The 24,888-nt window shown below is 40.2% G+C and overlaps 1 protein-coding gene across 1 annotated transcript in view; it reads right to left on the bottom strand.

Annotated features, from left to right (window-relative positions):
- LOC145010564 (uncharacterized) overlaps positions 1 to 24,156 on the bottom strand; it is an 89,922-nt gene extending 65,766 nt beyond the window's left edge. The window contains exons 1-2 of the mRNA XM_078969090.1: positions 23,370 to 24,156; positions 22,683 to 23,280 (exon numbers count right to left, since the gene is read on the bottom strand). Of these exons, the coding sequence (XP_078825216.1) occupies positions 22,683 to 23,280; positions 23,370 to 24,156 (1,385 nt within the window). The remainder of the gene's footprint in view (positions 1 to 22,682; positions 23,281 to 23,369) is intronic.
- Positions 24,157 to 24,888: the final 732 nt, after the last annotated feature.

Raw genomic sequence — 24,888 nt, 5'->3', positions numbered from 1 at the left:
GCTGCTACTACCCCTGTTGTTGTTTCAGCTGTCGGTTCCACATCGCAAACTCCCACCAGTGGATACACTGGTACCCTTCCTCGGTGTGGTAAGTGCAACTACCATCACCGCATTCCAGGTCCATGTCGCGAAAGGATCTGCAACAACTGTGGGAAGAAGGGCCATCTTGCTCAAACCTGCAGAAAACCAGCCAAATCAACGGACCAATCATCCGAAGTGGGAATCAGTCCATCCTGCTACAATTGTGGCGAAGCAGGGCACTTCAAAAGGAATTGCCCCAAAGCAGCTACAACCACTGATCCCTCTTTCGCCGCAGGTATACTTCTCTTTGACAATTCTTATACCTCTAACTGTTTTCGATTCCAGTACAAAGAGGGAAACCTGTTATCTATCTATTCGAACATTTTCTAAGCTCAATCCTTCGTATGTGATCGAAATGTGTATCATCGAGACGACTAACCAATGAGATAGAGAACACTAACTTTGTACCTATAGATTAAATCCTCAGTCCGGAGGACTATTCTGTCCTATTCGATTTAAAAGGGGGAAACTTTTCACGAAAATACTTTGATGCTATGATTGACATGAAATGACCGAGTCTCGTTCATGTTGTTATCTTGGTTTCGAAAGGTTCGCCTGTCTAGATCTATTCCTCGACCCGACTCTCATGATCTTCGGCATCAAACCTTCGTATTGTTTCATGCTTTAAAACTCAAAGGTTTTTCCTGATATGAATTACCACGTATCCCTCGTTTCTGTGAGCATTGAGAAACGGGAAGTTAGCAGCACTTGGTTCTAAATGTCTGTCCCGAAGGATTCCCGGGAATTTCATTCGAACGTCTAAAGTTTAGTCCCACCTCAGACCTTTCGAGATCTTCGTAGAAATCGATTCTGCAACCTTCAGATTTCGGATGCACTTAGAACTTGGTAACATCTATCCAGTACATCACGTCTCGAATCCTTAGAAATATCTACCCAATGAGATCCTAGTGATTGCTTTGAGGAAACCGAAGATGTTCAGGGTTGGAACCCCCATGGGAGAATCAATTAAGATCATAGATTGAGAGAGAGTCAAGGTACGAAACAAAGACACCTCCCGATAGTGAGAATTCGCTAGAACGCCCATCTGTGGCCCGATTCCACTTGAGAAAGTGAAGATCCGAGGTAACAAATCCACCCGTGTCTCATTTCAAATTCATGATCTATATCTTATTCTTTGAATTTCGGGATGAAATTCCCTCTAATGGGGGGATAATGTAACAACCCGAAGTTGTTCATCGCCAAAACCCGTTCTACCCGAAAAATTCACCGTTATCAAATTCTTTCCGTGTTCACTTTGGGTTAAATTATTTAGACTTATATGTTTATTATAATTTAATGAGTGTCCAAACCCCTTTGGAATTCATGAAATTAACCCATAAGTGTTTATTTCAAAAAGTTAGAAACGTTCCCGCCGGGTTACGGTAACTTAATTGGGTGCGACCAAAAGCCTCGTTGAATGCTGGTATCGGGTAGAATTCCACCGTGTCCAAGTTTTAGGACCCATGTAAACATGTTTAAACATTCATTTAAAGCTTTTTCTTCCATTCTCTAATCTCCCTCTAACCTCTCTCCTAAATCCAAGTTTAAGGGTCCAAAACTCAAATTTAAGGCCTCAAATCTCTAAGGTACTTTCCCTAGCTTGTTATGTAACCTCCCTAGCCTTCAAATTCGAGTTCAAAACATGGATTAGGACCACATTCTTGAGTTTACGGCCCTGGAACCATCCTAGGCCGTGAACTCATATGAAATGGGTTTTGGAGCAAAAAAACCCTTCCTGAACACAATTGGACCTTAGATATGGCTACATGGTTTCATGGAATGGACTTATGACATTTAAAACATGTATTTTGAGACATTTGAAGGAGTTTATGGCCAAGGCACATGCTTGGGCCGTAAACTCATGTATATGGGGTTTTTAAGCCCTTAAACCCTTTCAAAACCTCAACAAGACATGGATATGACTTCTAGAATAATTGCTTTAGCCTTGGAACACTTTAAGCATAATTTTGTTGGATAAGGTGTCTAAGTCCATAACTATTTCTGGAATGTACTTGACCCGACCCGGCATGGTCCATTTCGGTTGCATGGCACCATGCAATTGGATAGACTAAATGAGAGAAATAACACTTGGAGATTATTAATATATTATAAGCTCTAATATATTAATAATATTATTTGATTAGTTTGATCAAGAATTAATTTAGAATTAATTAAGTGATCAAAAGATAACTAATTAAATATATGGGTTGATTATGTAAATCATCCATATCTTGTATAGTGGGCTAAAAGGCTCCATGGACTATCAAGTTGGGTTCCACCCATAGGATGCTCCATGGATGCTCCATGGGAGTTACAAACCCATGGGTCATGGAAATGAAGAGTCATGACACATTAGGGTTTAACCCTAGATGTGTCAACACTATATAAGTAACATGTTCTCCACCTAAAATCGGCTACACTAAGAAACCAGAGGGCTTGGCCGATTTTGAAGAAGTGTGTGTTCTCTCATAAGTTCTTCCAAGAGCATTTGGTGTTGTGTGAAGCATTTGAGGCATCACACTTGGGGTGCTAGGCTCACAAGGTTTCAAGGAATACTAACAACAACAAGGTAAGTTATTCTATCTATACTTTATGTTAAAATTGTTCCCCATGTATGCTAGATAGGAATATAACCTTGGAATTCAACTTTGCATGACAATTAGACAAACATAGATCCAAGGTTATTAGGGTTGCATGTACACTTAGGAAGTGTTAGAATGCTCAAAACCCATCAGTGGTATCAGAGCCTAGGATTGTTTGCTATTATTTGTGCTTAAAAGTTGAAAACAGAATCGGAAATCTTGCTGTCTGCGAATGGACTCGTCGAGTCTATAGGGGGGACTCGTCGAGTTCATGAGTATCTTCAACCAACTCGGCGAGTGAGTTCATGCACTCGGCAAGTAGGGTCGACTGAGTGCAGAATTTCGATTTAGTTGCTTGAAATGAATTAGAAACATTACCCTAAACTGTTTTGGTAATTAAAAACTTGTTTTTGGTGATGTAATGTCTTTGCTAATTCATTTACAACAACTAGTTATCAAAATTACAAAGTTTTAAATGTAATTTTTGATTGTGTTCATATTCATGTTCTTGTTCTTATGATGTTTTAGATGATCATAGGAATTATTTGTAACCTATTTGGTAGATTAATTCTTGATCATAATGTGTTTTAATGGAGTCCATAACTTATCCTTAACTTATGGAAAACCAAGAGTCACACTTGAGTTAAAACCATTAAAACAAATACAAGAGTTAGAAAAATGAAGAGTCTTCATTTTATTACTCTATTAAACTCATAAGTTACAAGAAATGAAAAGTTTTGAAAGTTACAAAACTTGCCCTCAAGTTTTGGAACAATTAAATTTAAGTTAAAACTTTAAGTTCCAACCCCTAGAATTTTAAAAGTTAAAATTCAACCCTTATACTTATATTATGATGATTTAATAATTATATATATATGTATAAGAATAAAGTCGTCTTACCGCTAGTACGCCTCATTCACGAAGCCGGTCTATAAGGTGGGTATAAGGTTGTTGCCTATAAAATGGTGACTTAATGGGTGTATATTCTCACCCACCGCTTGCTTGACTGGTGGAGGGTCGTTAGCCGAACGGGTAAGACAAGGACTTATAAATTCTCATTCAAAGTATGATGAATATTATAAAGTAACTAAAATGTTTTATTAAATTCCCAATCTTAGTTACTTTAGGAAAATGTGAATAAGGTGCTAATCCATGAAATTACACTTTACACTTTGTCTAAGTCGTTGGTGGAGCCTGTGTGGTTAACCGGCACACTAACTTGGACTTAACAAGGTAGGTAAAGGGTGACTTAAGTTTTATTATAGTATCGGTGGAGCGTGTGTGGTTTACCGACACATCGATTGAGTGATAAACTTTAAGGGTACCAAGTGATTTGCATGGTTACTTCACACCTCGTTTTGTGATCCTCGACATCCCAGTCACAAAACTTGGAGGGCACTCTCGAGATTGAAACATGCCTTTGAAAAGTTCATTGGATCTCAAAGAATCTAGGAAATTCTAAAACCAATAAAAACTAAATATCTAATATTTCGGTTTTCGTGGTGGAAATTGGTGAATCGTCATTCACCTACCTTTCAAATATGGTATAGCTTAGATTACGACATACCTCTTCTAAGTTATATTATATTGTGATTGGATCCTAGCCTTAATATTACATTTGGGTGTTTTATTAAGGACTCTCTTAAATCTAAACTAAACTTGTTCTTCTCTTTCAGATGTCTTCAAATAATGCTTCTGGCTCGAATCCTAATGGCTCCTTTACTCTTATGAGTTTGTGTGGGAAAGTCACCTTTGATGGATCCAACTTCAATAAATGGATCAAAAACATCAGGATGATTACCCGCTACGAGGACAAAGAATATGTCCTTGACAAGGAGCTTAAGGAAATTGATGAGTCCACTGCAACTCCACAGGAGATCGCTGACTTTCATACTCATGAAAGAGATGCAACCAAGGTGGCTTGCATCATGTTGGCCACCATGACAGCTGAACTCCAAAAGTCTTATGAAGATTTCTACCCTTATGAAATGCACCAAGATTTGATGTAAAGATACCATCAAAGTGCACGACAAGAGAGGTACGAAGTCATCTACTGCATGATAACAACCATGATGAAGGATGGAGAGTCCGTCACGAGCCACATGCAGAAAATGCAAAGGTATGTGGATCGTTTACTGAAGCTCAATGTGAACTTCCCTGAGGAGCTTGCAATAGATATCATTTTGCACTCCTTACCATCGTGCTATGATCAATTCCGCATGACATATCACATGAACAAAGAAGAGGTCACCCTCAGCAAACTTCAGGGACTTCTCAAGACCGCAGAAACAGGTCTTAAGGGGAAGTCGGTTGCTATCACTCCTACTCCAGATTCAACTCCGGTCTTGGAAATCGGGCAAAGTCGAGGGAGGAAGAGAAAGAGATCTTCGAAGGGTACCAAGGCTCGGACCCTTGATGGCTCTTCTTCAAGTGGAACCAAGAAAGGTTTCATTACTCCTTCTTCTGACCCAAAAGAGGCTGAATGCTTCTATTGCCATGAAAAAGCTCATTGGAAGCGGAACTGCCCAAAGTACCAGCAGGATGTGAAGGATGGGAAAGTCAAACCCAACCATGCAGGTATTTACACTATCTTTTCTAATAACCCACCCCATTCGAAATCTTGGGTCCTTGATACCGGTTGCGGTATTCATATTTGTTGTGACTTGCAGGGACTAGGAAGAAGTGAGAATGTGGAGCAAGGAAGAATAAACTTAATCATGGGGAATAGGAAAGTTACACCTGTTACCGAGATTGGAGTTTATACTTTATCGCTAAGTAGTGGGTTAAATTTAGATTTGAATAAATGTTGTTATTCGCCAGAAATGGCAAGAAATATTATTTCCTTTCATGCATTGTACAAACAAGGTTTCACCTTTTCGTTTGATAATGAAGTTGGTTCGATTAATGTTTTCTTTAATAATGTTCTTTATTTTAAAGCATTACCTTGTGATGGTGTGTATGAAGTTGTATTTGATGTAGATAACTTAGGAAATAATGTTTTGTGTATTGATTCTACTAATAATAATAACTTGGATAAAGCATCATTATGGCATTGTCGTCTTGGACATATAAGCAAGAAACGCATAGGCCAACTCCAAAAAGATGGAGTCTTGGAGTTGTTTGACCTAAAGTCAAATGATAGTTGCGAATCATGCTTACTTGGAAAAATGACAAAGTCACCCTTCACAGGCTCGTGTGAAAGGGGTGAAGGTTTGTTGGACCTTATACACACGGATGTGTGGACCATTCAAACATGCCACAAGGGATGCTAATCGTTATTATTTGACTTTTACTGATGATTACAGTAGATATGGATATGTCTACTTAATCAAGCATAAGTCAGAGACTTTCGAGAAGTTTAAGGAATTTAAACAGGAAGTCGAGAATCAATTGGGCAGGAACATTAAGATGCTTCGATCCGATCGGGGTGGTGAGTATCTTAGTTCAGAGTTCCTCGACTATCTAAGGGAATGTGGGATTGTCTCACAATTGACACCTCCCAGGACACCGCAGTTGAATGGTGTGGCTGAGAGGCGTAATCGAACCTTGTTGGACATGGTTCGTTCCATGATGAGTCGAGCTTCGCTACCAATCTCATTCTGGGGGTATGCCTTAGAGACTGCCGCCTATATCCTTAATCTAGTCCCTACAAAGAAAGTTGCCAAAACTCCTCACGAGATGTGGACTGGTAAAGTACCAAAACTAGACCACATCAAGATTTGGGGTTGCAAGGCTTTCGTGAGACGCGAGACTCATGATAAGCTCGAACCCCGAAGCGAGAGGTGTATTTTCATCGGCTACCCACAACAATCCTTTGGTTACCTCTTCTACAGACCTAGTGACAATGTGGTCTTTGTAGCAAGAATAGGAGTCTTTCGAGAAAGAGAGTTTATAAGCCAAGGAGACAGTGGGAGGCAAGTTGATCTTGAAGAAATTCAAGAGTCAAGTGGTGAACGAACTTCAGTCTCTTGCCCTCAACTTGAGGAGGAAACTCCTGTTGAGCCAATTGACGAATCTGTACCTCTGAGGCGTTCCACGAGAGTTAGGAGTGCACCTGAGCATTACTATGGATTCCATATTACTGCAGAAGGTGAGACACTTATTAGTGATGAGACACTAGTAAGTCAAAATGACCCTAACAGCTACGAGGAAGCCATGGCAGGCCCCGAGTCTGCTAAATGCAAAGAGGCTATGGATAGCGAGATACAATCCATGTATGACAATCAAGTTTGGAACTTGGTTGAGAATGTACCAGGTCGAAAGACTGTAGGGTGCAAATGGGTCTTCAAGAAGAAGACCGACATGGATGGTAAAGTACACACTTATAAGGCTAGACTGGTTGCAATGGGCTTCTCTCAAATTCCTGGAGTGGATTATGATGAGACCTTTTCTCCGGTAGCCAAGATTAAGTATATTCGTGTTCTGTTAGCCATAGCCACATTTCATGACTATGAAATTTGGCAAATGGATGTAAAAACCGCTTTCCTTAATGGAAAGTTGGCTGAAGATGTTTACATGAGTTAGCCAGAGGGTTTTGTCAGCAACGAGTACCCTAATAGAGTGTGTAAGCTTGAGAAATCCATTTATGGATTAAAGCAAGCACCTCGCAGATGGAATCTTTGCTTTGATGAAAATGTCAAGGAATTTGGCTTTTCTAGGAGTGAAGATGAATCTTGTGTATATGTCAAGGCTAGTGGGAGTATAGTTAGCTTTTTGGTATTGTATGTGGATGACATACTACTCATAGGAAACGACATTCCAACCCTGCAGGAAGTAAAGTCCTGGCTTGGAAAGTGTTTCGCTATGAAGGACCTTGGTGAAGCTGCCTATATTTTGGGGATAAGGATCTTGAGAAATCGGAGTAAAAGAATAATTGGACTTAGTCAAAGTACCTACTTGGAGAAGGTTCTGAAGAGATTCAGAATGCAAGACTCCAAGAAAGGAGAGTTGCCCATCCAGAGTAATGCCAAACTGAGTAAGACACAAAGCCCTAGCACTGAGGTTGAGATAGCACAAATGAGTCGAGTACCTTATGCTTCGGCTGTAGGATCGATCATGTATGCTATGACGTGTACTCGACCTGATGTAGCTTTTGCCCTGAGCATGGTTAGCAGGTTTCAAGGGAACCCTGGCAAGGCACACTGGACTGCGGTAAAGAATATTCTTAAGTACCTACGAAGGACTAAGGACTGGGTCCTTACCCTCGGTGGGAGTGATGACTTGAGAGTTGTAGGGTATAGTGATGCTAGCTTCCAGACTGATAGGGATAACTTTCGCTCTCAGTCGGGCTGGGTCTTTACCCTAAATGGAGGAGCAATTTCTTAGAAGAGTTCCAAGCAAGAGACAGTGGCAGATTCTACTTGTGAATCAGAGTATATTGCAGCTAGCGAGGCGGCAAAGGAGGCGTTATGGCTGAGGAACTTCATTGGAGACCTTGGAGTTGTACCAGCTATTAAAGAGCCAATGGAAATTTTCTGTGATAGTGAAAGTGTTGTTGCCTTAGCCAAGGAACCAAGGGATCACGGGAGATCCAGACACATCGACAGAAAATACCATTTCATCAGACATCGGATCGAAGAAGGACTCCTCGTGGCAAAGAGGGTATCATCAGATGAGAATCCAGCAGATCCCCTCACGAAGGGACTGACTCGGATTAAGCATCTCCAGCATGCTCGGAGCATAGGGCTGAAGGATGATATTAGATTTAGTAGTTAGATAACCTCGAAATTTGTAAAGTGTAATTGACATTTGATGATGAATAAAAGTGTTTTATTTATGAGTAAAGTGTTGCTATCTCTTGTCAATCGTTTACTATATTTCTTTTGCATGTTTTGACTTCCAGAATAATTTTGTTTGGTATAAAATATTATTCAAACCTCCACAGTCGGTCATATGTCGGAAGTAGGTATGAATCAAGACTGTCATGTTTGGTTGTAGAGGTCTTGGACAAGGCTACAGCAATCATGAGTGCTCATAAGTTCTGAGCATTGGACTCAACCCACGCTCACTGGAATCACTTCATGGAATTCTATCTCGAGTGATCGTGAGATGGTAATATCATATAAGTCTTTAAACCTAGAGATATGATTTGTTACTTACAAGTTGGTTATGCATTGATTGTACGAAAAACGCATTGGTAACTCGATGTTATAAATCGCGCTCTTGTGTGTAATCCAATGAGTAGTAGAACAAACATATGAGTCGAAGTTTATCTGTTCCTTCTTGGATTAGAAGCTGATATCTGGGCCCCTCGATGATTTTGTTTTGACCTATGTACCGGGCCCGGTCAGAACTAAATTGATGTGTTCAATGAAGTTCTTTGTCAAACAAATCGGAAATCGGGAAACAAATTGTTGGACAATAAGTAAGACATTGTTCCATGTATTTGTCCGACTGATATCTAGAACAGAGGATTATATGATCACTTATCTTAAATGGCGTACCATCATCTTCTCAATTTCGAGAAATCTTGTAAAGAGCTACGATTGCCGATCGGTTCCTGAAGTCATACTTGCAGTAATAGTTATTAGACTTATCCAAGTGGGAGACTGTTGGATAAGGTGTCTAAGTCCATAACTATTTCTGGTATGTACTTGACCCGACCCGGCATGGTCCATTTGGGTTGTATGGCACCATGCAATTGGATAGACTAAATGAGAGAAATAACACTTGGAGATTATTAATATATTATAAGTTCTAATATATTAATAATATTATTTGATTAGTTTGATCAAGAATTAATTTAGAATTAATTAAGTGATCAAAAGATAACTAATTAAATATATGGGTTGATTATGTAAATCATCAATATCTTGTATAGTGGGCTAAAAGGCTCCATGGACTATCAAGTTGGGTTCCACCCATAGGATGCTCCATGGGAGTTACAAACCCATGGGTCATGGAAATGAAGAGTCATGACACATTAGGGTTTAACCCTAGATGTGTCAACACTATATAAGTAACATGTTCTTCACCTAAAATCGGCTACACTAAGAAACAAGAGGGCTTGGCCGATTTTGAAGAAGTGTGTGTTCTCTCATAAGTTCTTCCAAGAGCATTTGGTGTTGTGTGAAGCATTAGAGGCATCACACTTGGGGTGCTAGGCTCACAAGGTTTCAAGGAACACTAAGAACAACAAGGTAAGTTATTCTATCTATACTTTATGTTAAAATTGTTCCCCATGTATGCTAGATAGGAATATAACCTTGGAATTCAACTTTGCATGACAATTAGACAAACATAGATCCAAGGTTATTAGGGTTGCATGTACACTTAGGAAGTGTTAGAATGCTCAAAACCCATCAAATTTTTGGGGGACTTATATGAGTTTACGGCCAAGGTTTGTGCTTGGGCCGTAAACTTCTTAAAAATGGGTGAAAATTCAATTTCAATGTGTTAGAAAGCCATCCAACACCACCAAAAGCCTTGGAATAAATCATAGCACCAACCAAAAATAGTTTAAGGGCCTTAAACACATAAAACCCTTCATTTAAGAGTTTACGGCCATAAAAGGTGTCCCATGGCCGTAAACTCCAAAAACCCCTTCAAATCATCAAGCAAATGCATGTAAGGCTTAGGAATAAATCTAGCAATCACATGTGATTAGTTTGGAATCCAAAAACACAATTTTTCATGGGTATTTAGGAGTTTACGGCCAGGAGACCATGCTAGGCCGTAAACTCCCATAAATGTGTCATTTTGATGTTAAAAATCCATTCCAAGACTTTGATCCAAACCTAGAAAAATTCCCCTAAGTGTTTGAAGTCCAAATTGCACCATAAACCACCCACCATGAGTTTACGGCTGTAAACTCATGGGGAATGGGTGTTTAGGCTGTAAACATCATTTAGAAGTTTACTCTTGGGGAGTAAACTCATTGCCTAAGTCCCTCGCATCATTACATGTCCTTAAAAGCCACCCGGGTCCCTCCAAACACTTGTATCGGAGTGTTTTCGCGACTAGAAGTAATTGTCCCTAAGAAATAATCAATATAAGTACTAATTAGACACAAATGTGTATCTTTACATTATACTTAGGAACCTCGTGCGTTTGCAAGCACCGGAACAACGTTTAACATCCGAAATCATCACATTCTTGTTCGGTGAGTTCATACCCCTACGCCCTTTTCCGTGTTTTTCAATGCTTTCAGGGGGGAATGCAAGCAAACTATAACTGTTTTCAAATCATAACATTGATATGTTTCAAATAATATCTGGAAAATTTATAAACACTTTTACTCCTTATGTATTATGCTGAGCATAAGGAATGATTTATCAATTACAACTAAATGTATTTTAGTTAAGAAAATACCCAAACTAGTCAAATTATTATGGTAATAATTTGGAGTTCTTTATTGTTCGTTTTATCATGTATTGATATCTATATAAAGTTATTAGATAAACTATGTCTGATTTAGTTTATCTCTGTATCATTATAATGTATTGTCAGATAGTTTCATTGTATGTATCTATATTCGTTGTATTACATTTCATAATCTTTTGTATGTTGATATTGTATGAGAACCCTGTGAATAGTTTAGTACTAGTTTGTGAGATAGTCACTACCCTTTATGGATGATCAGTAAATCCTCCCCGGAAGTGTAACCACAGTCTCCTGGAGGGAGAGCGAGGAATTTGTGAATAGATCTATTCGGGACTGACAATCCCACACCTTAACTGCTAGCTGCAGTTAGGCGGGCACGCCTGGGGTGACAAATTTCTAGATATCATTCGACGTCTGACAAGCGTCAAGGAGGTCTCGTTGTCGTATTAGCATGGTTACATGACTCACAACATGTATTAATATAAGTTTATTCACAGTATCGTTTTGACTTTGTTTCTATTCCATATCTACTTTTTATATGGTATTTACAACCTGTACGGGATGTTTGCCCCATGATTTTTAACTATATTTTATATGGGATAGTAATCCCATGGTTTTGAATCAACAAAAATTCCGGGATTGTAATCCCATGGTTTACACTTATATCTTGTCCGGGATAGTGATCCCATGGTTCTTAATCTATATCTATTACGGGATAGTGATCCCATGATTTCAATCTATATCAAGTACGGAATGATAATCCCATGCTCTAAATCTATATCTTGTTCGGGATAGTAATCCCAAGGTTCCTAATCTATATTTTCATATATATCAAATTATCTTGTGTCTAGTCCGGGATGGTACTCCCATGATCTTAAATTTGTATTTTCATATGTGTCAAACTATATTATGTCTCGTTGGGGATAGTGATCCCAAGATTTTCAATATATAGTTTTGTGTATTAAACTATACTCTGTGTTAGTAAATCTTGCATTTAGGAAAATATGGGATTTTCCTGGTGTAAAATACATCACATAATCGAATTGATAACAAATGATAACTAAACTAACTTTACATAAGAAAATATGGGATTTTCTTGGATAACAAACCTTTTCGGAAAAACTAAAGGAAACCGATACATTTTCATAAAACAAAACCGCTTATGAACTCACCAGCTTTATGTTGATTTTCAAACCGGTTGTATTCTCAGGTCCAAGTTAGACAGGTACCCGACGATATCTTTTGGTGAAGACGGAGTGCTCAGTAGACTCGTCTCAACTTTTGTTAATATGATGCACATGTATATCTTGTATAACTTTACTTTTGAAACAAATGTAAACTTTCATATGTATGTAATGTAATGGTTGTTTACTGTGATTACTATGTACATTGGATTTGATACACAATGTGGAGTCCACCCCAGAAATGTTTCTGCCTTTGATTTTCGGGGTGTGGCAGATTGGTATCAGAGCCCTTGTTTATAGTGAACGGAGTATACCAAACCTTACATGGTACAAAACTATAAACACTAAAGGGCCTCAGTGCTCTGAATTAAAAGTATCTTCAAAACTATAAGTATTTTCAAAAGTATACAAGTATACCGAACCATCGAAATCCGTAACTACAAGTAGGACAAAACATAAGTAAATGGGTGTTGTACACTGTGGTTAAACCTGGGCAGTTATGTAGTTGTGTCTAGGATCAATATAGCCTGGCCAACTATATTCATTCGAGACACGGCCAACATGTGCTTGGGAGTGACTATGGTACGCAGCATGCTTAAAACTTACCCAATATCTCAAACAATGAGTCGTCGTTGCAACGAGACAAGAAATACTATGGGAGTATTTCTCGAGCCAATCCTTCGTAGAAAATCCTCGTATACGCGATGTTACTTGAACATTCCTCTAGCGATAAAATGTTCTGTCTTGATAACTCTTTCCTGCTTTATCGCTTAGTATAATGCTATATCTGTCTTGATGAGATATCCCTTGTTCCATATCTCTTGATTCAATTCAGAGGACTTATGATCCTCTCTTTCATGATCTTTTTAGATCAAGATGTCTCCAAGAAAGAGACCCAGCTCGAAGAACAACGACAATCCTCCTCCGACACCACCTCCTCCTCAATTTGATCTCGCATCACTTCAGACCGTTCTGACTGCCACAATGGTGGCAGCCATGTCACAAATGAATCCCGGTGGCTCCGGAGGTGGTCCCCAGCCTCAATACCCAGAAGACAGCCAGGAACACCGAAGAGGGGGTTCCAATAAAGACTTCATGAACGCAAATCCCACATCCTTTGACGGAACTAGGGGTGTCATTTCCCTAACTCGATGGTTTGAGAAAATCGAATCAATCTTCGAAATATGTGCCTGTCGGAGTCTGACAAGGTAAAGTTCGCCGCCTGCACCTTCCTTGATAAAGCCCTGACTTGGTGGAACGGCCGAGTCAAATCTTTAACTTTACTTGTAGCAAATGCCATGGGTTGGGAAGCTATGAAGGAGCTTCTGCTTGCAGAGTATTTGTAACAACCCGAAATTTGTTCGTCGCCAAAACCCGTTCTACCCGGAAAGTCGTCGTTATCGGATTCGTTCCGATTTCCCTTTAGAAGTTATTTGTATAATTTACATGTTTATTTGATCCTAATGAGTGTCTAAAGCACTCAGGAACTTATATTTTTCGCCCAAAATCATTATTTTATAAGTTTTAAAAATGTTCCCGTCGGGTGATGGAAACTTAATCGGGTGCGACCAAAAGCCGAGGTTAGCATCGGTATCGGGTAGAATTCCATCACGTGCAAATTTTAGGAACTATATAAACATGTTTCAGCCTTCATTTGAAGCTTTTCCTTCTCTCACTACTCTCTCTCTAACCTCTCTCCAAAATCCAAAGATTTAGTGTCCAAAACTCAATTTTAAGGCTTCAAATCCTTAAGGTACCTTCCTAGCCTTAATCTATAGCATGTTTAGCTTCCAAATTAGACACTTAAACATGAAATTGGACAAAATGCATGAGTTTATAGCCTAAGAAGGTGCTTAGGCCGTGAACACACAAAATGGTGGGTTTTGAGCCTTTAAAACCTTCCTTGACTAGTTTGGACCTTGGATATGGCTATGAGACTTTAAAATATGGAATCTAAACATGAAAAAATTGCATTTTGTGATGTTTAGAGGAGTTTACGGCCAAGGAATATTCTTGGGCCGTAAACTCATATAATGAGGGTTTTTATGCCCTTAAACCCTTCCAAATCACCCCTATAGCTTAGATATGAATTATGGGACTTTGATTCTTGCATTTGGACACTTGAAACATAAATTTTGAGGGACTTAGATGAGTTTACGGCCAAGGAGAGTTCTTGGGCCGTAAACTCCACTAAACTTGGCATAAATCTCATTCAAAGGTGTTAGAAAGCCATCCAACACCACCAAAAGCCTTCGAATAAATCAAGGGACCAACCAAAAATATTTTGAGGGCCAAAAACACAACATTTATGGGGTTTCTAAGGGTTTACGGCCAAGACATGTTCTTGGGCCGTAAACTCCAAAATTTTTGATGTTAAAATGCAAACTACACACCCCTAAGGCCCTTAGATGAATTTTAGAAGTCCTTTCATGCAAGTTCTAGACCTCAAAACACCTTGGAGCACCATGTATTAGAGTTTACAGCCATGAAGGGAGTTTCATGGGCCGTAAACTCCACAAACACCTCAAAAGTCCCATGCAAACTCATGTTAGGCCTTGGATTAATTTTACCAATCACATGTGATTTGTTCTAGCAACAATAAACATCATTTTCTTGGACAAACAAGGGTTTACAGCCATGAAGCTTGCTAGGCCGTAAACTCCCATCAAAGAGGGTCAAATTGATGTTTTGAATCATTCCAAGTCCTTAAACCAAGTCTAGAAATCATTCCCTAAGTGTTGGAAGTCCAAAAGGCACCATAAATCACCCATCATGAGTTTACGGCCGTAAAATCACGGGGAAGGGTGTTTTGGCCGTAAACTCCCATAAGGGGAGTGTTCTTTTGATGTCCCAACTCATTTCCCAAGTCCCTTGTGCCATTCATGTCCCTAAACGCCACCCGGGTCCCACCAAACACTTGTATCGGAGTGTTATCGCGACCTGAAGCAATTGTCCCTATCCGACAATCAATCTAAGTCCTAATTAGATACAAATGTGTATCTTTACTTCATAATTAGGAACCTCGTGCGTTTACAAGTCCCGGCTCAACTCTTAGCATCCAAATCGTCTCGTACCTCGTCCGGTGAGTTCATACCCCTACGGCTTGTAACTGTTTTCAATGTTTTCAGGGGGGGAATACAAGCAAACCATAACCGTTTTCCAATCACAACATTGATGTGTTTCAAACAATATATGACAAATCTATAAACTCTTTTACTCCTTATGTATTATGCTGAGCATAAGGAATGACTACTCGATTTCAACTAAATGGATTTTAGTTAAGAAACAATCAAACTAATCAAATTATTATGGGAATAATTTGGGGGTCTTTACTGTTCTTTCTATCGTATACTGATATCTATACTAAATTATTAGATAAACCATGTCTGTTCAGTTTATCTCCGTATCATTTGAATATGTTATCCGATGATTTCATGTGTGTATCTATACTTTACTGTACTATGTTTCATAACTTTCTGTATGTCAATATCTTATAAGAACCCTGTGAATAGTTTAGTACTAGCTTGTGAGATAGTCACTACCCTTTATGGATGATCAGTAAATCCTCTCCGGAAGTGTAACCAGAGTCTCCTGGGGGGAGAGCGCGGAATTTGTGAATAGATCAATTCGGGACTGACAATCCCACACCTTAACTGCTAGCTACAGTTAGGCGGGCACGCCTAGGGTGACAAATTTTTGGATATCGTTCGACGTCTGACAAACGTCAAGGAGGTCACGTTGTCGTATCAGTATGGTTACCCGAGTCACAATATGTATTAATACCAGCTTATTCACAGTTTGGGTTCAGAATCTTTATCTCGTTCGGGATAGTGATTCCATGGTTTTGTATCTATGTTTTATGTCTCTTTCGGGATTGTGATCCCATGGTATTGTTTCTATGTCTCTTTCGGGATAGTAATCCCATGGTATTATCAAACTATTATATATCTATGTCCTATACGGGATAATGATCCCATGGTTTATTCTTATATCTCTTTCGGGATAGTGATCCCATGGTATTAACTAAACTATTTGGTATCTAGTTCGGGATAGTGATCCCATGGTTTTATGTCTACTATCTGTACGGGATGTCTTTCCCCATGATCTTTAACTATATCTTATACGGGATAGTGATCCCAAGGTTTCATATCGATAAATTATACGGGATAGTGATCCCATGGTTTTCTAAATCTATATACGGGATAGTGATCCCAAGGTTTTCTAAATCTATATACGGGATAGTGATTCCAAGGTTTTCTAAATCTATATCTTATACGGGATAGTGATCCCACAAGTTCTAAATTTGTATCTTATTCGGGATAGTGATCCCATGGTTTCAAATCTATATTTACATACATACATTAACTTATCTCGTGTTAGTTCGGGATGATAGTCCCATGATCTTGAACCGTACTTTCGAATATCTCAAACTAACTTATATGTCTTTCGGGATAGTGATCCCAAGATTTTCATTATATAGTTTTGTGTGCTAAACTACACTTTATGATATACCATTGATCTTACAATTACGAAAATATGGGATTTTCCTGGGGTATATACCATTGATCTTACATTGATCTTACAATTGGTAACAAATGATAACTTAACCAACTTCACATAAGAAAATATGGGATTTTCTTGGATAACAAATCTTTTCGGAAACTAAAGGAAACCGATACATTTTCACAAAACAAAACCGCTTATGAACTCACCAGCTTTATGCTGATTTTCAAACCGCTTGTATTCTCAGGTCCAAGTTAGACAGGTACCCGGTGATCTCTTTTGGCGAAGACGGAGTGCGTAGAAGACTTGTCTCAACTTTTGTTAATATGATGCATATGTATATTTGTATAACCTTACTTTTGAAACACATGTAAACTTTCATATATATGTAATGTAATGTTTGTTTACTGTGAATACTATGTACATTGGATTTGATACACAATGTGGTAGTCAACCCCGGAGACGTTTCCGCCTTTGGTTTTCGGGGTGTGACAGATTGGTATCAGAGCCCTTGTTTATAGTGAACAGAGTATACCAAACCTTACATGGTATAAAACTATAAACACTAAAGGGCCTCAGTGCTCTGAATTAAAAGTATCTCCAAAACTATAAGTATTTTCAAAAGTATACAAGTATACCGAACCGTCAGAATCCGTAACTTCAAGTAGAACAAAACATAAGTAAATGGGTGTTGTACACTGCGGTTAAACCTGAGCAGTTATGTAGTCGTGTCTAGGGTCAATATAGCGTGGCTAACTATATTCATTCGAGACACGGCCAACATGTGCTTGGGAGTGACCGTGGTACGCAGCATGCCTAAAACTTACCTAACATATCAAACAACGAATCGCCGCTGCAGTGAACCATGAAATACTATGGGAGTATTTCTCGAGCCAATCCTTCGTAGAAAATCCTTGTATACGCGATGTTACTTGATCAATCCGCTGGCGATAAAATGTTCTGTCTTGATAACTCCTTCCTGCTTTATCGCTTAGTATGATGCTATATCTGTCTTGATGAGATATCCCCTGTTCAATATCTCTTGATTCAATCCAGATGTGACACCCAATTTTTTTTCAAAAATTTTAAACTTTTAAAACGCATCTTAAATTAAATTAAAACAACTGAAATAGTCATAACATAATGCATCAACTTAATAATCATATAAAATAAAGTGCGGAAGTAATAATAATAATAAGGTCCCAACAAAATAACTAGTAGCGATGTCCCGATGCTCCATGTCAAGCCTTAGCCTCTTTAATCTTAACACCTGAAAAGTTATAAGGGAAAAACGTAAGCACGAAGCTTAGTGAATTCAAACACAGACATTGTACTAACATTCATATTTACTAGCCCTAATCCATTTTCCAATTATAATGATAAAGGCAAAGAACGAATCAATGTCTATATTACGAGAAGGACCTGTAGGTTTGAACCGCACCGGGAAGATCCCGTATCATTTGGCCCTAATCACCGCACCTCACGAAGAGTATTACGTTGGTGATCTTACCTACCCACCGCACCGGTAAATCCGTATCCTTTGGTGGTGTCCCCATATCCATAATTAGTTACATACAGTGCACATGTACGAATTAAAACAATACTTATATAGCATGCTTTTATAATAAATTCAAATAATCACACACGAGCTAACTAGCAAACACAATCATCAATACAACGGTGTGAGAGAACTCACCTTGAGTGAGTATTAAGGATGGCTAACAATCAAATAATGCTATCAATCTTGAGCAAACTTCAAAACCTCACCTAAGAAGGACTAAAGGTTAGAATGGAGAAGTAATGAAGCTATGAGTTGAGAAAAGAGTGATCACAGCAAGGTCTCTAAAACAGACCTGCTGTTCAAAACGGATTTACTCCAAAATATAAAACAGAGACATAGCTTTAACTAAATTTTATAGGAAACTATGATTTCTTAGGATTCCACAAATATAAAGAACTCATTCTAACTCCAAAAGATGAATTAAATATGAATTTTACAAAATGGTGTATCACTTCTGTCTCCAACAATACAGTCAAGTGATGTTGGCCAATTCTACCCAACTTGTGAGTAGAATTCGTCCAAAAAAAAAATAAGAGAATTAAAGGACATACAAGTGAAAGTCTCAGAGTTGGAATTGAATGAAAATCATCTCTCAAACTCCAGATATAAAATTCACCTTGTGGACAATCACAGCACTAGCAAAAGCTGGTGACTGCCCACTGACCTGGAGTGTGGATCCATTCTAACCAATTTATAATTGGAAATAACACCCCATATTATCCAGATCTTAAATTCATAATATAAGTAACATATAGAAACTTGGAATCACTCTGGATCCTTTTCCAAGACTTAGAAATGATGAAAACAAAATGACATATCAGAACAGACCCGGATCAGACCTAACAGCAAAGATGCCATTATTTCACATAGATAAAGCCCTTATCAGTGAGGTTGGCCTGCTTAGGAAAGTTAGCCAACTCAATTTTTGAACTTTTGGATCTGGTTTGGGGTCCGTTTGAGTTCTAGAGATCGAGATATAATTTTTACAAAATGACTACAGATCTGATGGAAAACAGAATCGTAGCCACCCGTGATTCCTTTTTGGCTTATCCATCCTTCTCCTTTTGAAACACATTTTAAGATGTGTTCATCATCCCAATTCAGTCCCCATGCTAATGGTGGTACTAAAAAGGGTTAGGGATCATTAGGATATCATTTAGCCACAAGTATGTAATAATAATCAACATGAAAATAAACATAAGCACATAAAATCATCATTCTCCCTTTTAGGGTTTCCATGATCTTTTGCCACATGTAATCCCCTAGATCCATCATCCACCATATATGGGGTGAAGATAGGATCTTGAGATGATGTATAACATACAATTACAAATAAAATAAGAAGGAGAAGAAGTGAAGATGAAATCATAAAACTAGAACAAGGTTATGAATCAAGTTGTAAGAAAGGATACGGAGGTTCATACCAATACGAATCAAGGCTGGAAATGAACAAGAATTAAGCTCCAAACAGCCCCTTGGCTGCTCTTGATCCCAAAGAGAGAGAGATGGACGATTTTTGAGAGAGAGGGAGGGTTTAGAGTGTTTTCCTTGTGTGTGTTCCAAATGATTCAACTTACACATTAAGTACTATTAACTAGATGGACTTTGCAAATAGGCCCATAGCCCATGGACTTCAATAAAAGGAGTTTACAAGATGATCAAAAGAGTCCAATAACATAAGAAATCAGACATTGGTTAAATAAATTAACCCAAGGTTACAAGGATAATTAAATTAAAATAAACCAACATACCGAGAAAACCCGGGGCGTTACAACTCTCCCCCACTAAGAACGGACTTCGTCCTCGAAGTCAACACCTAGAAACAGATCCGGATAATGAGCCCGCATCTCGCATTCCGGTTCCCAAGTCCATTCCGAACCCTTCCTATGTTGCCACTGCACCTTAACCAGGTTTATAGTCTTGTTGCGGAGAGCTTTTGTCTTTCGTTCTAAAATTGCGATTGGTTTCTCAACATAATTGAGATGCTTGTCAATTTGTATGTCCTCCAGTGGTATCACAGCGGTCTCATGAACAACGCATTTTCGTAACTGAAACACGTGGAACGTATTATGAATTAGACTAAGCTCGTCAGGAAGCTCTAAACGGTAAGCCACCTTCCCCACACGAGCTATGACCTTGTAGGGTCCAATATATCGGGGTCCGAGCTTTCCCCGCTTCCGAAATCGAATCACACCTTTCCAGGGGGAGACTTTAAGCAACACATAATCTCCCACCTGGAACTCAAGATTGGAGCGTCTTTTGTCGGCATAAGTTTTCTGACGACCACTCGCTGTGACCAAATGATCCCGAATCACTTGGATTTTCTCCGTAGTCTGTAGCACGATATCGGTACTCCCAAGTACCCTCTGCCCAACCTCGCCCCAACAAACGGGCATCCTGCACTTCCTCCCGTACAAGGCTTCATACGGAGGCATTTTAATGCTTGAGTGATAGCTGTTGTTATAAGAAAACTCAGCTAGATGTAGATGGTCATCCCAACTACCCCCAAAATCAATCGCACACGCCCTAAGCATGTCCTCCAAGGTCTGAATCGTCCGCTCACTCTGCCCGTCTGTCTGCGGATGGAAGGCAGTACTAAAATGTAATCGTGTGCCCAATTCCTCTTGAAACTTCCTCCAGAACCGAGAGGTAAATTGGGTGTCTTGATCGGAGACGATAGAAACGGGCACCCCATGTAATGAGACAATCTCCCGAACAAAGATCTCGGCTAATTTCTCCGCCGATGAGCTCTCCTTTATAGCCAGAAAGTGAGCACTCTTAGTCAAACGATCAACAATCACCCATATCGTATCTGATCCTCGGGCAGTTCTAGGAAGTTTTGTAATGAAGTCCATGGTTAGATGCTCCCATTTCCATTCAGGAATCTCCAATGGTTGCAACTTCCCATGCGGTTTCTGGTGTTCCGCCTTGACCTTCCGACAGGTCATACATTCTTCCACAAATTGAGCCACATCATTCTTCATTCCATGCCACCAGTAAGCCTCATGAAGGTCCCGATACATTTTAGTAGCACCAGGATGGATAGAAAATTTTGACTTATGAGACTCATCCATTAGGGTTTTCCGATTTCCCCCAGTATATGGAACCCAAACCCTACCGTAGCGAGTCAACAAACCCCGCCCGTCTCGTTCCATCTTAGGCAACTCTTTTCCAATCTTCTCACGCCTGATGTTTTCCTCCAGTATTGTCGTCTTTTGGGCGTCCCGGATTAGATCTAACAAAGACGACACCATCGTGATCCGGAGACACTTAGCTCTAATCGGTTCGGCAGATTGTTTACGACTGAGAGCATCAGCTACCACATTAGCTTTACCGGGGTGGTAGTGAATTTCACAATCATAATCTTTTACCACATCCAACCATCGGATCTGCATCATATTCAAATCCCGCTGCTCGAACAAATATTTTAGACTCTTATGGTCAGTGTATATGATAAACTTCACTCCATAGAGATAGTGTCTCCAAATCTTAAGAGCGAAAACAACAGCCCCAAGCTCCAAATCATGAGTGGGGTAGTTTCGTTCGTGGGGTTTCAGCTGTCGGGAGGCATAGGCTATCACCCTATCTCGTTGCATTAACACGGCACCAAGACCTTGAAGCGATGCATCACAATAAACCACCATATCCTCAACCCCGTCAGGTAAGGCCAAAATCGGAGCTTCACACAATCGCTTCCTTAACTCATCAAACGCTAGTTGCTGCTCCGGGCCCCAAACGAAATTCATTGATTTCTTGGTCAATTGGGTGAGTGGTAAGGCGATTTTAGAGAAATTTTCAATGAACCTCCGGTAATAACCGGCTAAACCCAAGAAACTGCGAATTTCAGAAGGTGTTTTCGGAATCTTCCATTGTTTAACCGCATCAGCCTTGGCTTGATCGACCTTGATACCGTGTTTGTTTACCACATGCCCCAAGAACTGAACTTCTTCCAACCAAAATTCACATTTTGAGAATTTAGCATAAAGCCTTTCTCTTGCCAGAGTTTCCAGAATCTCCCGAAGGTGTTGCTGATGCTCCTCTTTGCTCTTAGAATAGACTAAGATATCATCTATGAACACTATGACCGAACGGTCAAGCATCAGGCTACACACCCGGTTCATGAGATCCATGAACGCTGCGGGTGCATTGGTAAGCCCAAAAGGCATCACCACAAATTCAAAGTGCCCATATCGAGTACGGAATGTTGTTTTCTCAATGTCTTCTTCACGAACACGCATCTGATGGTAACCAGAACATAAATCAATCTTGGAAAACCAAGATGCTCCCTGAAGCTGATCGAAAAGATCGTCAATACGTGGCAACGGGTACCTATTCTTTATCGTGCGCTTGTTTAGCTCCCTATAATCAATACACATTCGCTAGGATCCATCTTTCTTCTTCACAAAGAGAATAGGAGCACCCCAAGGCGAGCAGCTTGGCCGTATAAACCCTTTGTCACTTAGTTCTTGCAGTTGCTCTTGGAGCTCTTTCATTTCAGGTGGTGCCAAGCGGCAAGGAGATTTCGCTACCGGAGTCGCACCTGGCACCAAATCAATGCAAAACTCCACTTGCCGAACGGGTGGCAAGCCAGGGAGTTCCTCCGGAAAGACATCGCTAATGTCGGAAACGATAGGAACGTCGTCTAGTGCTATAGCAGAAGAGCAAGAAGCCATAGCCAGGCGGGGAATGTCCCCCTGAATAATAAGTTCTCCACCTCTAGGGTTTCGAACACGAACTTGCTTCTTACGACAGTGGATTTCCACATCAAATGCATCAAGCCAATCCATGCCTACGATAACACAGAGCTCTCGCATCGCAATAGGGATGAGATCAATAGGGAATTCAACTCCAGAAAACTCGAGAGTGCAACCCCGATAGACATCGGTGACATAAATAGTGCGGTTGTCGGCAACTTCGACAACCATTGGGCGAGCCAATTTTCCGATACTCCACCCCAGACGATTAATAAACGTGTGAGATACAAAAGAATGGGTAGCACCGCTATCAAACATAACAACAGCAGGCTTGGAATCTAGGAAATAAGTGCCTGTTTTACCACATACGATCATGTGAACAATTCTAACTACCATTTATTAAATAATGGCAGGAGAGAAAAGAAAACAAAAAGAAATTTACCTGCCACTGTCGCGGTAATCACCGGCTCATCCGCAGTCATCTGGTGAGCACGACCTCGTGTCACCACAGTGGGTCCCTTAGAAGACGATGCAATTGCAGGATTTGTACCCCCGCTTCCTTTACCAGCCTTCAACTTCGGGCATTCGGGCTTCTTGTGTCCCGTCTCGTTGCAGTGATAGCAGACGGGAGCAGCAGAAGTAATCTGAGGAACTGCACTCGCATGGGGCGCCATACAATTCTTCCAATGATGCCTTGGCTTTTTACAGTTGTAGCATATCAACGGATTTTTCTCTCCCTGACCTGAAGATGGCCTGTACTCATACCTTGACTTACCACCCTGCTTTTGCTTTTTCTGGGCATCTCCAGATGTCTTGGAGGAGGTGTCATTGGCCTTCCTCTTGGTCTGGGTCTGCAACTCGATTTCCCTCCTCCTTGCTGCATCCATGATCGCGGATAAAGTCGAGAACTCCTGCATGCTAACGAATTCCCGAATCTCGGTACGTAGAATGGTAGTGTATTGGCTGACCAACCAGGCCTCGTTCCCAGCAAATGAGGGACAAAAAGATAGCATCTCCAAGAACTTGGCGTTCAGATCGCTAACAGACTCGGTAGTTTGCTGTAAGGCCATGAACTCTTGCTGCATCCGCTGCTGCTCCACCTTGGGCACATATTGTGCCTCGAACCTCTCCACAAATTGGGCCCAAGACATGGCCCTCACTTCCTCCTCGTTTAATAGAACGGTGATGGTGTTCCACCATGTCTTTCCCCTTTTTCGCAGCTGATTCATGGCGATCACAACTTTGTACTAGTCCGGACACCCAACAGTCATGAAGGCGCCCTCAACATCTGACACCCAATGCTTAGCAGCAACTGGGACGGATTCACCGTTCCAAAGAGGAGGGCTACACTTGCTGAACTTCTCGAAGTAGTATGCCGAATCCCGAACGGGCGGAGCCGGTAACGCTCCCCCGGGAATAGCTGCGAGGCGCTCATCCAGAAGAGCTTTGACCTGCTTGATTATGTCATTGGTCACGCCCGGGATTAGTTCATTGAAAGCGTTATTGAATTCCTCAGCAACAATATTCCTAACTTGCTCCATTTGGAGCTGATTAAGGCGAGCAGTCGGAGCCATCTGTATCCGTAGAAGGAGGAAAATATTTAGAAATAATTCAGCCTAGATATTTCTAGGAAGACGAAACACTCAGCTTGCCGAAAATTTCTCAACCTTGCCCCGACCCGAAACCGGCACCGATGTTTCAAATAGTAGGGGCCCTTCTACTATCTTCCACACAAATTCCAATTTCGCAATCGCGTCTAGTTTCAAAATTTCCAGCTCGCTCTAGCCGTTAATTTTACATCTCTCTCACATGTTAACATTAAATATGTGTGTAATCTAACATTTTAAGACTAGTAGAATCCAATTCATAGTCAACAATTTAACATAAACATTTAACATAAGAAATAAGGCTTACTTGGCTGGCTGACTGGCACACCGCGACATCTTTCACTACTAGTCTTT

Source organism: Lactuca saligna, chromosome 8 (assembly GCF_052625555.1).
Source record: "Lactuca saligna cultivar CGN05327 chromosome 8, ASM5262555v1, whole genome shotgun sequence".
In the NCBI taxonomy this organism is placed as follows: domain Eukaryota; kingdom Viridiplantae; phylum Streptophyta; class Magnoliopsida; order Asterales; family Asteraceae; genus Lactuca; species Lactuca saligna.
This window is presented reverse-complemented; position numbering and strand designations above follow the sequence as displayed.